This window comes from Rhododendron vialii, chromosome 11a (assembly GCF_030253575.1).
Source record: "Rhododendron vialii isolate Sample 1 chromosome 11a, ASM3025357v1".
In the NCBI taxonomy this organism is placed as follows: domain Eukaryota; kingdom Viridiplantae; phylum Streptophyta; class Magnoliopsida; order Ericales; family Ericaceae; genus Rhododendron; species Rhododendron vialii.
In genome coordinates this window covers 21,707,422-21,722,536 of record NC_080567.1, presented here as the reverse complement: position 1 = coordinate 21,722,536, position 15,115 = coordinate 21,707,422, and the positions used below count along the sequence as shown (strand labels likewise).

Genomic DNA, 15,115 nt, shown 5'->3' with positions numbered 1-15,115 from the left:
TTTTTGTAAATCTGGATTTTTTAAAGAGTTTGGAGAAATTACGTACTCCTATAAGTTATGATTAGTAGGAAAAACCCTAGAAGTTGGGTATTCGTATAAAATATGCAAATTATGCTGCTTTGTTGTAGATTTTAGGTCACAACATAACAATCAAATTACTTCCCAATCAAATGTAAACAAAAGTAAGTACCAAAAAAAATTGTAAAAAAAACAAAAAAAACAAAAAGGCACAGCTTTGGAAAGAATTTCGTTTTTCTTTCCATTTGGTTTTCCTCTGTTTTCACAATTCACAAACAAGGATTTTTTTATCCTAAAAAAAATACGAAAATAAAATAAACCTAAAAACTCTCTTTTTTTTAACCGGAACAAAAGGCCATCATGTTCCAAGTTGCCACAAAGCCTGAAAGCCGATGGGCCAGAGGCCCAGAATCCACCCCTGTGGGTTTAAAATGGGCCAGAAAGAACTCCCGGATAAGAGCTAACATAGATACGGCTCCAGACCATAAAAAAGGAAGGGGAGAAATGAGCAAAAAGCTTAGGAAAGATGCAAAGTAAGATAATATTTTATAGAGTAGAACGCTGAATTCTTTTAAGTTGAATATAAATTAAGTCCGAGTGAATGGCGGTGTTCCAAAGACCTTCTCCATCACGTATTGGTGTGACAACCGTACACTCGTGGCCAAGGAGGAATCCCCCGATTTGTCCGGCATTTCGTGCTAGAAGAATGCCTGAGATTCGGACACCTGCGGGCACCGTGTTTCCTTGCCTGGTATGTGTCCCTTCTGAATTTCCCACGTAGTTTGATATTGGCAACCAAGGACCAGAATTAGAAAACCATCCTACCATTTCATCCAAATGATCGAGTCAACAGAAGGTGTGAGTAATGTTTATCTACTTCTTTGAATTGTTCCTAAAACAAAACAACTTACTCTAAATACGTAAACGAGTATTCATGACATGATTTTTAGTGATCTTAGAGTACTTCTTTGGAGTATGCTCGAAGGCCTTTTTTCACCGCACATTGATGTAAGAGTAATTTATTTTAGAGGATATCACTCATATAAATGTGTGGTTGAGAAAGCGTTGAAGTGCCACATGGTAGTGCACCAGGAACACGTAACCTTCTTTAGTTCTCGTCTAAAACATTGAAGGAGCAACCTCATTTGATCCATTTAATAGGGAATCCCATCTATACCTCGCATAGAGAGATCAAAGGACACGCTCCCTTGGTCTCTTCTGTCCCCTTACTTTTTCCTTCACCCCTCTAGATCACATCTCTCTTCTCTTTCCCAACCATCAACCAATTGCATCTCTCTAGCTCACACGAATTCACACGCAGGCAACTTTTCAAAGAACCCCATCCTACAAGATGGAACTTAGCATTGAGGGATCTACAAAGGTTGAAGAGGACCCTGTCCACGGATCTCTTCCGTCAAGGGCCCAAAGCATGCCACCAATTGTTTAGCTCAGAGAAAGGTGGATTCGCCATCCCCAGTCAAGCTAAGGGCTGAGCAATACCTCTAGCTAAACTTGAACTTTGTTTTCTCAAGTCCAATAAGCATTATGGGGGAGAGGCTTGTACCCTATGTTTCATGGATGCGGGTGGGAGTATCAAGTGTGGGTGTATATCTAGTGGTCGGATACCTAAAATTTAAAAATTATGGATACGTGGACAAGTATATAGATTTAGACACGGTTGCGGGGACATGTTAAACAATATTATTTTTAATTTATTTTTTCAATATTCTTCAAATTTCATATATGAAAAATAGAAATCTTATGCATTAAAAATTCTTTAAAATTTTTTTTTTTCGGGGTCAACAAATGATAACTTAGCCCATTTTGATACCCAAAATTACAACTTAGCCCAGTCCAATACTATAGCCATTTCACAGCACACAATATGTGTGCCCTAGGCCCAATTCAACATGTTGGCCCAATACATCAGCCTGATAATAAGCAAACAGGCCCCAATGAACAAGTTACCCTAACCTAAAAAAGAAAAGAAAAAAGAAAGAAAAACATTAACCAAAAAACAGCCCGCGTTTCTTTCATCGTCTTCCTTCCACACCGACTCAGCGTCTGCAAGTCGGCCGATCTCCAATCTCCGATCTGCTTCTTCGATTGCGCCTCCAGTCTACGTCAAGGTAGGTTCATAAAGCGATCGCTCTTGTGCAGATCCGTTCAGGTTGAGTATCATACACTTTAATTCAGAGCAACACATTTCTGGAGTACTTGTTCTAGTTTTTGAAAGTTCTAGTTGTACTTACTGTATCTTTGCTGTGTTTCTACTTTTACGTTGTTACAGAATCATGTTACAGATAAAAACTCCCAAAACTGGAAGAGCCAGGCGAGAGGTTCAGAAACGTGCCCCCAAACTCGTGAGTTTTCTAGGGCTTCCTCCTGAGCTATTGACAGCTACTCAGCATTTTCTTTCGTTTATCAGGAAGTGTCAAAACAATTTCTTTTGGGAGCGACCTGTGTTCTTTTTGATTTTTGGCAATGTGTTTTGCAGGTTGAAAGTGGGAAGAAAACCTTAATCCTGCATGGTACGAAAACGAGCGATGTATTGAATACCGTATTATCTGATATTTATCATCTTAAGAAGGGTGAATCCATTAAATATTCCCGGAAGAATGATAGCATCAGACCATTTGAGAGTGGCGGCGAAACTTCTTTGGAGTTCTTTTCTCTCAAAACTGATTGCAGTCTTTTTGTGGTATGAGAAACCTCACATCTTCTTCATTTCTTTTAAGCAATCTAGTTGACGATTTGTGGAGTTTGTTACTTGGTGTACTTTCTCGTTGTGGGGATGTTGCTTTTTGTTGTCCTATTATTACTGCTGAATTGAAAACTGTACCAATGACACAATTGGACGGATGATGTTCTCCTATTGAGTTAAGGATAAAAAAGCGACGTGTCATGTTTTCTGGAATTGAGTCCTTAATGGATGCCCCTTGCTCCAAATTTAACTTACGTTGTGTAAGGTCTGTTGGGGCACTCAACACTTGGGGTAAAGAATGAACCTAGTATATAACTGCTTATTTTTGTCTCATTTGTTTTAGAGAGGTCAAGCCATGACTGCAGGTGTTAATTGTCTCTCTTGTTTTTGGATAAGTTGGACTGTTTCCGTGATTTGCTATCATCGTGAGGAGTGAGGACTATGTTGTCCTTATAACAAAGTCATGTGTGCTACCTTTCACCCTTGGTATTTCAAAGTAGCTGAAGACTTGAAGTATTGAAATTTGAATGTAATACTCCTTGTTACCGTGTATTCCTTCTTCGAGTTATAGAATCAGAAGGTGCTAGCAGATACAATGTTCCCTTGCTTTGACAATTCATTCCCTGCGTTGAGATGCCAAGTCTCAAGCTCATACGTTAGACTAGATTTATAAAGAACCTTTGTTTGGGACTTTTTCTCTGCAGCTTATTTTGCGAGTCTGGCCTCTGTTCGAGTGTTTTATATGATTGTATTTGCAGTTTGGTTCTCATTCGAAGAAGCGACCCAACAATCTTGTTATTGGGCGAACTTATGATCACCACATATATGATCTTGTAGAGCTTGGGGTTGAGAACTTCAAAAGCATGGAGTCGTTCTCATATGGTAGGAAATTAGCTCCTCGACTTGGCTCAAAACCTTTATTTGCTTTTATTGGAGAAGGATTCGAGAGTGTCGAAGAGCTGAAGCATTTGAAGGAAGTTTTGCTTGATCTGTTCCGGGGAGAGGTGTATTTCTGTTGCTTTCTGCTGCCTTTTCTCATTTATTTATTTCTCATACAATGTCGATAATTAGTAACCCTGTCATCTGGTCTCTGCATTCTGTATAGTATTGTAAGAAGGATGATTTTCTTGCTACAGGCTGTGTCAAACTTGAACATTGCCGGGTTAGACCGTGTTTATGTGTGTACAGCCTTGTCTTCAAATAAGGTGCTCTTTACGCACTGTGCACTGCGACTTAAGAAATCCGGCACCATAATCCCAAGGATGGAGCTTGTTGAAGTTGGTCCCTCCATGGATTTGCTAGTTCGCCGGCATCGTCTTCCTGATGAAAGCCTACGGAAAGAAAGTATGAAGAAAGCTCATGAACTGACCAAGAAGAAGGTCCTCTCTCTCTCTCTCTCTCTCTCTCTCTCTCTCTCATACACACACATGTGAGGACTTGTTTTAAATGCCTATTCTTTGTGTACCAGGAGAAAAATGTGAGCCGGGATTCAATACAAGGAAAGATAGGGAAGATATATATGCCAGACCAACAGGTGAGAAATCAACATTACACTTTGGTTGGGTGCATCAGTTGGTGGAGTATAAGTAATTATTTTAGAGGTGTAATGTAGTTGGTACAAACACTTGACGTGGTTGACGTCTCTGTCCTCTTCGAAACCCGTACTGATAGCTATGTGGTTTAGAATGAGCCGTAGGACTGATAATAAACATCCGCGGCAGTCTTTTCTTTCGCTTCCGTCTCTCCCTTCCCCAACTCCCCAGTTTACTTGATTTTGCTGATTGCGTTTACCAGGACAGAAGCCTGCTATCCTGTCCTATTAGCCCTAATGATTTTTTTTGCTGTATTTAGGTTGGAGAGAAGGTATTACCTAACAAAGCAAAGGGAGTGAAGAGGGAACGTCGGGAAGCTAAGATGAAAGGAGAGGCAAAGAAGCAGAAGCAAGATTCTTGAGTCTTCAGAAGTTTGTAACAGCCAGCCGTTGGCTGTGAGAATTTTGTGCTTTCCAACTCCTATTGATTTTGTTGTTGGGGCAATGGGCCCCGGAGTTTAATGTGTCGGCAGATGCACTGGTATTATCATCGGGCTTCACTTTTCTGTGTTCTTCTTCTTCTTTCGTTAGCTTTCGATTCAAATGAATGTATGTGCTTGTGCAATGTTGTTTTTAGAGAAGCAAAAGGTAGAGGTATCAATATTGTAGTGGATTTGCTAGAGTTTTCTGGTAATTTTGCTTCGTAAAGCGATCTTGTGAAAAACAATACCACCAAAGCACGGTGCAATCTATTAGCCCTTGATATTTCGTTCTTGTATTTGTTGCGATTTAAATCTGGTTATATTTGAGGCAATGGCGTAACGTTCCTATCGACGTAATTGACCCTTTGCAGACGTAAACACTCTCAGTCAGAGTCTTCTATTGGAATGGAGTTTGACCGTTGTTTAGCTTCTTTGTTATTTGCTCGTAGAAAATTCGAAATTACTTCCAATTGACTGAGCTAGAGAAAATTATTGGAATAACGGTCACTGTAAGGTTGGTTTCGTGCTATGAAGGCTTGAGTATGTGGTTCTGCATGGCTTTGCCCTTAAGGATGACCTTCGCAATCCAACTGTCTCCATCAGCCTTTCTTTTTCCCGGGTCTGTATTAAACATAAATTCACATCTGTGATCTGTCTAGAGAGAGAGAGAGAGAGAGAGAGAGAGAGAGAGAGAGATGGGGGTACCATTTGCACTAATGTTGACACTCTTGTTTTCCTCCGTTTTCTCGACCGATATCTCCCCCGGCTCAACCCTCTATGCCTCAGACCCAACGCAAACTTGGACTTCCCCAATGAAAAACTTCTCTCTCGGCTTCATATCCGACGGCTTCGCCCACTTTGCTGCTGTCACCTACAACGGCATCGCAGTCTGGAAGGCCGGAGGCAGCGATGACGGTGGTGGGGCAGCCGACTCATCTGCCTCCCTCCGGTTCCTCGCCAATGGCAACCTCCGTCTTGTCAACGGCTCCTCTGGCTCCGTCGTGTGGCAGTCCAACACCGCTGACCGCGGCATCATCTCCGCCTCCCTTGACGACTCAGGTAACTTTGTCCTGAAAAACAGTGCTGTTTCTATTTGGTCCACCTTCAATAGCCCAACTGATACCATTTTGCCCTCACAAAACTTCACCATTAACCAAGTACTGCGATCTGGGTTGTACTCTTTCAGTCTCCTTACCTCTGGAAATCTAGCACTAAGATGGAATGACTCTATATTGTATTGGAGTTTGGGTTCGGATTTATCACACAACAACATAAACATAACATCACCTAGTTTAAGACTTGAATCGAATGGCACCGTATCAATCTCCGATCCATCACTTTCAAACACTTCAGTCATGGCTTATAGCAGTGATTATGCCGAAGGAGGTGACATACTTAGGTTTCTGCGATTGGACTCTGATGGGAATCTGAGGATTTATAGCTCTGCCAAGGGAAGTGGGAAAATCACAGAGAGATGGGCGGCTGTTCCTAATCTGTGTCTAGTTTTCGGATACTGTGGGGATATGGGCATTTGTAGTTACAGCGATACGGGTCCGATTTGTGGGTGTCCTTCCCTGAATTTCGATCCAATTGATCCGAATAATAGACGAAAAGGGTGCCGGAGGAGAGTGGAGATAGAGGATTGTCCCGGTAGAGAAACAATGTTGCAATTAGACCACGCAATGTTTTTGACATACCCTCCCGAGTTGGTTCCACAACATTTCACCGGGGGCATAGCAGAGTGCCGGTCGAATTGCCTGAATAGCCGCTCTTGCATTGCCTCCACTTCATTGGCGGACGGGCAGGGGTCGATTTACATGAAATTCCCGGGTTTTTTAAGCGGGTATCAGTCTCCGGCCCTCCGTACCACTTCATTTCTCAAGGTTTGTGACCCGATAATACCAAATCCATCTATTTCCCGCAAGAATGCTCGCGGGTATCATGCATGGGTTGTCGTACTTGTGGTTCTGGGCACCATTTTTGGTTTCGTTGTGCTAGAGGGTGTCTTCTTGTTGTGGTTACGTGGAAAAAGTCAGCTATTCGGGGGTCTCTCCAGTCAACATTCCCTTCTCGACTTCGTCTCTGGGGTATCACTCCAGTTCTCCTACAAAGAGTTGCGATCGGCCACAAAAGGTTTTAAGTATAAGGTCGGAGGAGGAGAATTTGGGGCTGTTTTCGTCGGTACTCTTGCCAATGGAACCGTCGTTGCAGTAAAGCGTCTCGAGGGAATCGAGCAAGGGGAGAAACTGTTTCGGATGGAAGTTGCAACTATAAGCAACACCCACCATTTGAATTTAGTCAGATTGATCGGATTCTGCTGCGAAGGACATCATCATAGGCTTCTGGTATACGAGTACATGCAAAATAGATCCCTTGATCATTTCCTTTTCCCAAGGGAAGAATTCTTCGAAAAATCGTTGAGTTGGGAGTGTAGGTTCACGATAGCCCTCGGTACGGCCAAGGGAATCGTGTATCTACACGAGGAGTGTCGAGACTGCATCGTGCACTGTAACTTAAAGCCGGAAAACATCCTCTTGGATGAGAAATACACTGCCAAAGTCTCGGATTTCGGCCTAGCAAAAATCGCTAGTCCTAAGAAAGACCATCATCGACACCGAACCCTGGCAAATGTTAGAGGGAATACGAGAGGTTATTTTGCTCCAGAACTGGTCGCAAACCTTTCAGTAACATCAAAAGCTGATGTTTACTGTTACGGCATGGTTTTACTGGAGATAGTGAGCGGCAGAAGAAGTTTCGAAGTCTCCATAGAAACAGATGAGAAAAAGTTTTCAGTTTGGGCTTATGAGAGGTTTGAAAAGGGGAATGTGAAGGGAATTGTTGACAAAGGAATGGTAGATCATGAGGAAGTGGATATGAGCCAAGTAATGAGGGCCATTCAGGTGGCCTTTTGGTGCATCCAAGAGCAACCTTCTCAGAGGCCAACAATGGGAGAAGTGGTGCAAATGTTAGAAGGGATTACTAAGATTAGAAAGCCACCAAACCCTAAGGCTGTTGGTGAGGGGGCTTTTGATGAGGATGTGGGTGGTGGTAATGTGAGTGGTTTTTCGAACTTTGTAGATTCAACAATGGCTCCCTCTCCATCATCCTCATTTCAAACCTCATCTTTTCATTTGGAAAGGAATTTAGAGAGGGCATCTTCATCCCTTTTACATTTAGAGCACTAAGTAATATCACTTTCAAACCCCAAGGTGTTTTCCCGAGTGAATATGAAAAAGCAAATGAGTACTTGTTCTTCGTGAGGCCACATGTTCGAATCCTACGGAGGCTTGACATTCCACATCTTGAGGCCACTGGAGAATTTGCCTAATTGTTAATTTCAGGGCCTCAGAATTAGTTAATGTGCACCATGCGCGCCTGGACCATTTGCTAGCACTGTAAATTAATTTATGTGGTTGAAATGTTCAAAAATGTTAGGTAATGGAATTTGGGAGTTAATGTCAATGATTACCTGTTCAGTTTCTCCAATCTATTTTACTATCCTTATTCACAGGTTCTTTGTAACTAGAGGCCATGTGTAGATAAAAGAGTTTTGTTTCTCTTTTGAATTAATTGCAGAAGTGTTTCGATCGAAGTTAGGAGGGCAATTTCGGAAGGTAGCATACAATAATTTGGAAGTCATGAGCACATTGTAAATTTTTCGTGTTATACCCTCTTCCATTGTAGGACAATCTACATGGAAGGTAATTAAATTGAAAGATATCTCTCAATTTAGTGCGGCTAAACGAACCAAGTTATTTGAGATCGAGCTCATGTTCATTCGTTAAAAGCTTTTTTTAAGATGGAAAATTCTAAAATCAGCCTAATGGGCTGACGATAGTAAGTGTGTGAATGTGTATTAAAAGATGTAAAAAGTGCACAGAAATATGTGTTTTTCTTGTCTTTTAGTGTGTTTATCGTCAGCCCACTGGGCTGACAATATCAAGACCGTTTTAAGATTTGTTAGTCAAACCAACTTTATTTTTTTGGTAGAAATATACAAACCAAGTTTGAACATTTTTTTTAAAACTCTTTATGGGGTCAAAACAAGCTCGAACGTGCTACCACTCTAGTCGTTTTGCTTTATCTAAAAAATTCAAATTACTCGATATCGGCTCATGTTTGGTTTGATTATTAAAGCTTATTTGGGAGCAGCTCGCCTCATAAACAAGCTACGCTCGAATATTTTTTTGAAGCTCATTAAGTTTTCAATCAAACTTGATCAATCACCTACTTAGCCACGGGCAGAGGTATGTAGGGTTCCGGGGGGGCCCGGCTCCCCGAGCGTCCGAGTTTTAAAAATTTTATTTTATAGATACTTGATTTTAAATATTATTGATAATTATTCATGTATAGTTACTTACAATCTTAATAATTTTGCTTCAATTTGATAAAAAATTGGTTATTTTACATTCTTATTTCTCAATTTCTTTCATAAATAAAAAATAAGTACGTAACAGTTGAAATAGTCTAAAGAATAATTCAATGTACAAATGTAACGAATTGAAAAGTAAAAACCTCATGATATAATAATTATACAATCTGATAAAAAATATATGTCTATTAAGCCGGCCCCCAGTAATCCTAGCTCTGCCAGTGCGTTTAGCTCGTTTATCACCCATATCACTACCTCTCTCCAAAATAACAGGCCTCCCGCGGGAAGCTGATGAGTTGGCCCATTGATTTTGATTTGACATCCTTCGTTGTCCAGTCCGTTTCTAGAAAGATAGACTATGGAAATTTTCTCAAAGCAGAGTCGCCAAAACAGTAAAAGACTTGTATTGGTGAGACTTCGTTGGATATTGGACATCTGATGCGGCACACTTATTTTGTTTAGAGTCGATCGCCACTTGATTTTAGGAACCAAAAAACCATAGGGATCGAGATTCAGAGTTCGATATCCATGAATACGGTATACACACATATATGTATTTTTTAATATCACGATTTAGTCTTATACCCCCCTCCGTTTTTATTCGATGGCCCAACTTTCCTTTCTTGGAGTATTGATCGGACAAAATTCTGGACTAATTTGTTTTCTCATTATTCAAATTTTGGTTTGCAACAACATATAACCAAATCACATGAATATATCCACAACACATACCAAAATCATTCAAATTCGACGTGGTATACTGTTTTTGTAGGGAGGCAAAGTAACAAAAAATATAATGCATCATAGTATCACTACAGGATCACTTTTTTTATGTCTAAGAAACATGCCGAATTTGAGAAATCCAGCTAAAATCAAAAGAGAGATTGAGGAAAAGCATGAGATTCGATGGCCAGCAGCGGTCGACGGGAGGATGGCGACCACAATGGGAGAGAACGGGGTGGCGTGGGGTGGACGGCAGAGAGTACAAGCCAATGGCCACGGTTGATATTGTAAAGAGGAGAGAAGAGAGATAAAAAAAAAGACACAGACTCAGAATATTTTTTCCAGCTAGAGTCGAACTCTCTTCTATTTAGTGCGCATATCCGCTTACAATTTACACTCCTCGTAATAGAAAATGCCAAGGTATCTTCTTTTATCTGGAGAATCCTATTACCTTTCACTGTAAGAAAGCATAACACTAATCATAAGATGACCTAACAAAAACCTCAAAAAGGCGTAACAAAATAATTCCACAAGTGGCATAGCATTTGCGAAAAGAAGGTATGACAATTTCAGAATCATTTTTCTTACGGTGACTCTCATCATAACATTCACTACAAAATAGCCACAAAAAGACTTTAACAAAATGTTATAGTCAGACTCTCTCTCTCTCTCTCTCTCTCTCTCTAGTCCAACAAACAGGACCACCAACGTCCACCACTCTGTTCCAACTTCCATTCCAAGTCAACAAGTCTCCTCCTCCCTCCTTCCTCTGCGCCTCAAGAATTTTCCAAATAAATATTCGCTCTGTGCTATTTTAACAATTTTTTATGAGAAGACGTGTGTTAAAAAAAAAGAAGTGTTTTCGTACATGTTTTTTCAAGTTTCTTCGCACTATATTAAAAATCTGGACCAGTTTATTAATTTGGCGCAAAGAAAATCAAAAAATCATAAAAGAAAGTACTTTTAATTTTTTAGATACATATATAAAATTATAAATAATACTATAATGTAAAGGTGGGAGTGGAAAGTGAAGAAATAAAAAATGAAGCCAAAACCCACGCTAATCCCATTCCTCCTCCTCCTCCTCTTGTCCTCCACCTCCTCCGCAGCAGATGCTATACCCCTCAACTCCACCCTCTACGCCTCGTCCCCAAACCAAACCTGGACCTCCCCGTCTGCCACCTTCGTCCTCGGCTTCACCGCCGCCGCCTCAGCCCACTACGTCTCCATCACCCACAACGACATCCGCGTCTGGACCGCCGGCGGCGCGGCCGACGCCACCGCCTCCCTCCGGCTCCTCCCCGACGGCAACCTCCGCCTCGTCAACGGCTCCTCCGGCGCCGTCGTCTGGCAGTCCGACACCGCCGGCCGCGGCGTCTCCTCCGCCGCCCTCAACGACTCAGGTAACTTCGTCCTCCTAAACGGCACCGTCCCAATCTGGTCCACCTTCGATAACCCCACGGATACCATTTTACCCTCGCAGAATTTCACGACCAGTAGATTTTTAAGATCTGGGCTGTACTCTTTCAGTCTCCTTCCGTCTGGAAACCTAACCCTGAAATGGAACGACACGATTGTGTACTGGAATTCAGGGCCAAATTCGTCAATTACCGCGGACCTGACGTCGCCCAGCTTAGGGTTTCAGTCGATCGGGATCTTATCCCTCTACGACCCGACGCTTTCGAGCGCCGTGGTCATGGCTTACAGCAGTGACTACGCCGAGGGGACCGATGTTTTTAGGTTTCTGAGACTGGACAGTGATGGGAATTTGAGGATTTACAGTTATGCTCAGGGAAGTGACAACAGCACGGAGAGATGGGCAGCTGTTGCTGACCAGTGTCTTGTTTTCGGGTACTGTGGGAATTTCGGTATCTGTAGTTACAACGATACGGGTCCCGTTTGCGAGTGTCCGTCCTTGAATTTCGAACCGATCGATCCAATGGATAGTAGGAAAGGGTGTAAGAGGAAGGTGGAGATTGCGGATTGTCCCGGGAGTGGGGCGATGTTGCAGTTGGATCATGCCGAGTTTTTAACTTACCCGCCGGAGCTGGCTTCGCAAGTTTTCTTTGCAGCTATATCCGCGTGCGGGTTGAATTGTCTGGTTAGTAGCCCTTGTATTGCCTCCACCTCGTTGTCCGATGGGACTGGGCTGTGTTATCAGAAAACTCCAGATTTCGTGAGCGGGTATCAATCGCCTGCTCTTCCCAGCACTTCATTTGTCAAAGTTTGTGGCCCAGTCGTGGAAAACCCTTCTCCCTCAGAAGGAGTAACGAAGGGTAAATCTTCGAACCTTCAGGGTTGGATTGTTGTTGTGGCGGTTATAGGCACCATTTCAGGGTTGTTGATGTTTGAGGGTGGTTTGTGGTGGTGGTGCTGTAGAAACAGGGCTAAATTCGGGGCGTCGTCTGCTCAATATGCTCTTATTGAATATGCCTCTGGTGCACCGGTCCAGTTCTCATACAAGGAACTTCAACGCGCCACCAAAGGCTTCCGGGATAAGCTCGGAGCAGGAGGATTTGGGGCTGTTTATAGAGGTGTCATTGCCAATAAGATTGTTGCGGTGAAGCAGCTTGAGGGAATCGAGCAGGGGGAGAAACAGTTTAGAATGGAAGTTGCAACTATAAGTAGCACCCACCATTTGAATCTTGTTAGATTAATTGGGTTTTGCTCCGAAGGGCGCCACAGGCTTTTGGTATACGAGTTCATGAAGAACGGATCCCTTGATAGTTTCCTCTTTACGACAGACGAAGAGTCAGGAAAATCATTCAGTTGGGAGTGCAGGTTTAAAATTGCCCTGGGGACTGCGAAGGGTATCACATACCTACACGAGGAGTGTCGAGACTGCATTGTGCACTGTGACATAAAGCCAGAGAACATTCTATTGGATGAAGCTTACAATGCCAAAGTCTCAGATTTCGGCCTTGCAAAACTCTTAAATCCAAAGGACCATAGGGGCCGGACATTGACAAGTGTCAGGGGGACTAGAGGGTATTTGGCTCCGGAGTGGCTTGCAAATCTGCCAATAACATCAAAATCTGACATTTACAGCTACGGCATGGTTTTGTTGGAGTTAGTGAGCGGGAGAAGGAATTTTGAAGTGTCTGCAGAAACAAATCTGAAAAAGTTTTCTATTTGGGCGTACGAGGAGTTTGAAAAGGGGAATGTGAAGGGGATTGTCGACAAGAGGCTTCCGGATTATGAATTGGATATGGAGCAAGTAATTAGGGTGATTAAGGTGAGCTTTTGGTGTATCCAGGAGCAACCAACCCAGAGGCCAATAATGGGAAAAGTGGTGCAGATGTTAGAAGGGATTGTTGAAATGGAAAAGCCACCACCCCCTAAGGCTGCGGCTGAAGGATCCGTTAGTGGTACCAGCATGAACATAAGCGCTAGTGTCAGTCCTTTCTCCACCTTTGCAGCTTCAGCCCCAGGTCCCTCTTCATCGTCTTCATTCCGAACTGCAGAGATTTCATCTTTTGTTTCGCGAAGCAACGGGTAGAGGGCAACTTCCTCCTCTTTTACAGCCTAAGCTAAGCTCAATTGATGCTCATCGGTGTGTACAAGTACTTTTGGGTTCTACTTCTCTGAAACCTTTGGGAAGGGAAGAAGCTGGAGGTGGGTAAGCTTTGTTCATTCATGACATTTATAGAATTTTCAAGACCAGGCTTTGTTGTAGGAGTCTAGCTCTTTATACAGGTTCACTCATGTTGTTCAACAGAGGAATTATGATTAATATGATTGTGAATTAGTGAATGCTGAGCCTTTTTTTTTTTCTTCCTGTGGTTTTGCCAAATCATTTGGAGGGAGCAGAGAGACTTGCCTCGTCCCTTCATAATCTAGAGAGAAAAAAAAGAAGAAAAAGACAACCTTTAGGAGGTCCTTGTATAAAGAGAGAGAGAGAGACTGTTTAAGAGCCCTAGGGGTGAGGAAATTTGGGTTGGGAGGTCCTTGTCTGGAATGAATAGCCAGCCATACCTAAAGAGCCCCGCCCTCGAATTGGAGAAAGATAGAATTTGGCCTGGGAGGTCCTTGTCTGGAATGAATAGTCAGCCATACCTAAAGAAGCCATGGTTTAGGGGTGATACCGGTCCGGTTTCAACCGGTTTGGGTGTATTTTTCGGACGAAATCGGTTATCCGGTTTGAGATTTTTAGAAACCGGAATCGGTTGAAATAAACTGGTCCGGTTTTGACCGGCTCAACCGGTTTTGGTCCGGTTTATCCGGTTTTCGTTCATGGTCCATATTTTGGGCCCAACACATCAAAAAATTTACAATTCAACCCATAAAATATCAACCAAAAATCTATAATTCAACCATTTTTTTTGGCCCAACAAAAAAGGATCAATTTTGAGCCCAATACATTAAAAAAAAAACCCATAAAAACATAATTAAGCCCATAAAAACAATTTTTATATAATAAATATATTTATTAGACCAATATACACCACAAAATATCAACCAAAAACCCATAATTCAACTCCTCCCCTATGTTTTTTTATATTTATATATATATATATATGTATATATTATACACATATATAACCGGTCTTGTTTCAACCGGTTTTTAGAACACATAAACCGGATCGAAATTATTTTTCCGGTTTATAATATTTTATAAATCGGAACCGGATCGAAATTATTCAACCGGTTTAAAAAATTCGGTCCGGTCCGATTTTTCCGGTTTCGATCGATTTTCCGATTTCGAGTAATAGCCCTACCATGGTTGAATAATGTGCTTAGATTGGTTGGAAAATTTGGATAGTCACCAGCCGTTCCTAGGCATTTTGCCATAGGAAAAATGCCAATTTTTACTATAGCAAGCCAAAACATAGGAATGCCCCAACAGTCTAGGCAAAAGGAAAATTAGGATTTACCCAATTCTGGGTGCACCAATTCTTCGATCTCCAAACCAACACGACAACGATGATGACTTCAAAATTTTAAGCACGAAAGGAAGGAAAAACATGCACACCAACGCAATGTTTTTTCTAATAAGGCAAAGTCAAGGATTTACCCAATTGTGTTGTGTTTGAATTTGGAATTTATGAAAAGTATGCGTGAAGAAAAAATAAGGGAAAGTTATGAAAATGACTTTTAAAATAGTAGTAATCCAGAGTTGCCAACTCATTTTCTTTCAAAATATATGTCCTCCGATCATATATTGTTCGGTATCTAATTTACACGATGTTTTGCGTGATTGTTGTACTTGACAAGCTCTACAATGTGGACGAGTCAGATCATCAAATTGACTCCAAAATGAGTTCAAAATAAGCTGGATTTGGGCT

The 15,115-nt window shown here is 41.9% G+C and overlaps 3 protein-coding genes across 3 annotated transcripts; all 3 read left to right on the top strand.

Annotated features, from left to right (window-relative positions):
* The first annotated feature begins 1,989 nt into the window (after positions 1-1,989).
* Positions 1,990-5,021, top strand: LOC131308266 (ribosome production factor 2 homolog). The gene is made up of 7 exons (XM_058335140.1): positions 1,990-2,147; positions 2,309-2,381; positions 2,516-2,719; positions 3,481-3,726; positions 3,859-4,101; positions 4,191-4,256; positions 4,574-5,021. Exons 2-7 carry the CDS (start codon positions 2,313-2,315, stop codon positions 4,673-4,675), a joined length of 930 nt encoding a protein of 309 aa, XP_058191123.1. The 5' UTR covers positions 1,990-2,147; positions 2,309-2,312; the 3' UTR covers positions 4,676-5,021.
* Positions 5,022-5,406: 385 nt separating this feature from the next.
* On the top strand, positions 5,407-8,057 carry LOC131308264 (G-type lectin S-receptor-like serine/threonine-protein kinase At1g34300). Its single transcript, XM_058335137.1, has one exon. The coding sequence runs from the start codon at positions 5,431-5,433 to the stop codon at positions 7,918-7,920; it is 2,490 nt and encodes an 829-aa protein (XP_058191120.1). The 5' UTR covers positions 5,407-5,430; the 3' UTR covers positions 7,921-8,057.
* Positions 8,058-10,683: 2,626 nt separating this feature from the next.
* On the top strand, positions 10,684-13,583 carry LOC131308265 (G-type lectin S-receptor-like serine/threonine-protein kinase At1g34300). Its single transcript, XM_058335138.1, has one exon. It carries the CDS (start codon positions 10,873-10,875, stop codon positions 13,327-13,329), a length of 2,457 nt encoding a protein of 818 aa, XP_058191121.1. The 5' UTR covers positions 10,684-10,872; the 3' UTR covers positions 13,330-13,583.
* The last annotated feature ends 1,532 nt before the right edge of the window (positions 13,584-15,115 follow it).

What these genes read in the sequence shown, in the direction of transcription:
- LOC131308266 (XM_058335140.1), top strand. Translation starts at nt 2,313, where the DNA reads ATGTTACAGATAAAAACTCCCAAAACTGGAAGAGCCAGGCGAGAGGTT. An exon ending in AGAAACGTGCCCCCAAACTC is followed by an intron (nt 2,382 to 2,515) that starts GTGAGTTTTCTA and finishes TGTGTTTTGCAG; the next exon opens with GTTGAAAGTGGGAAGAAAAC. An exon ending in TTGATCTGTTCCGGGGAGAG is followed by an intron (nt 3,727 to 3,858) that starts GTGTATTTCTGT and finishes TTCTTGCTACAG; the next exon opens with GCTGTGTCAAACTTGAACAT.
- LOC131308264 (XM_058335137.1), top strand. Translation starts at nt 5,431, where the DNA reads ATGGGGGTACCATTTGCACTAATGTTGACACTCTTGTTTTCCTCCGTT.
- LOC131308265 (XM_058335138.1), top strand. Translation starts at nt 10,873, where the DNA reads ATGAAGCCAAAACCCACGCTAATCCCATTCCTCCTCCTCCTCCTCTTG.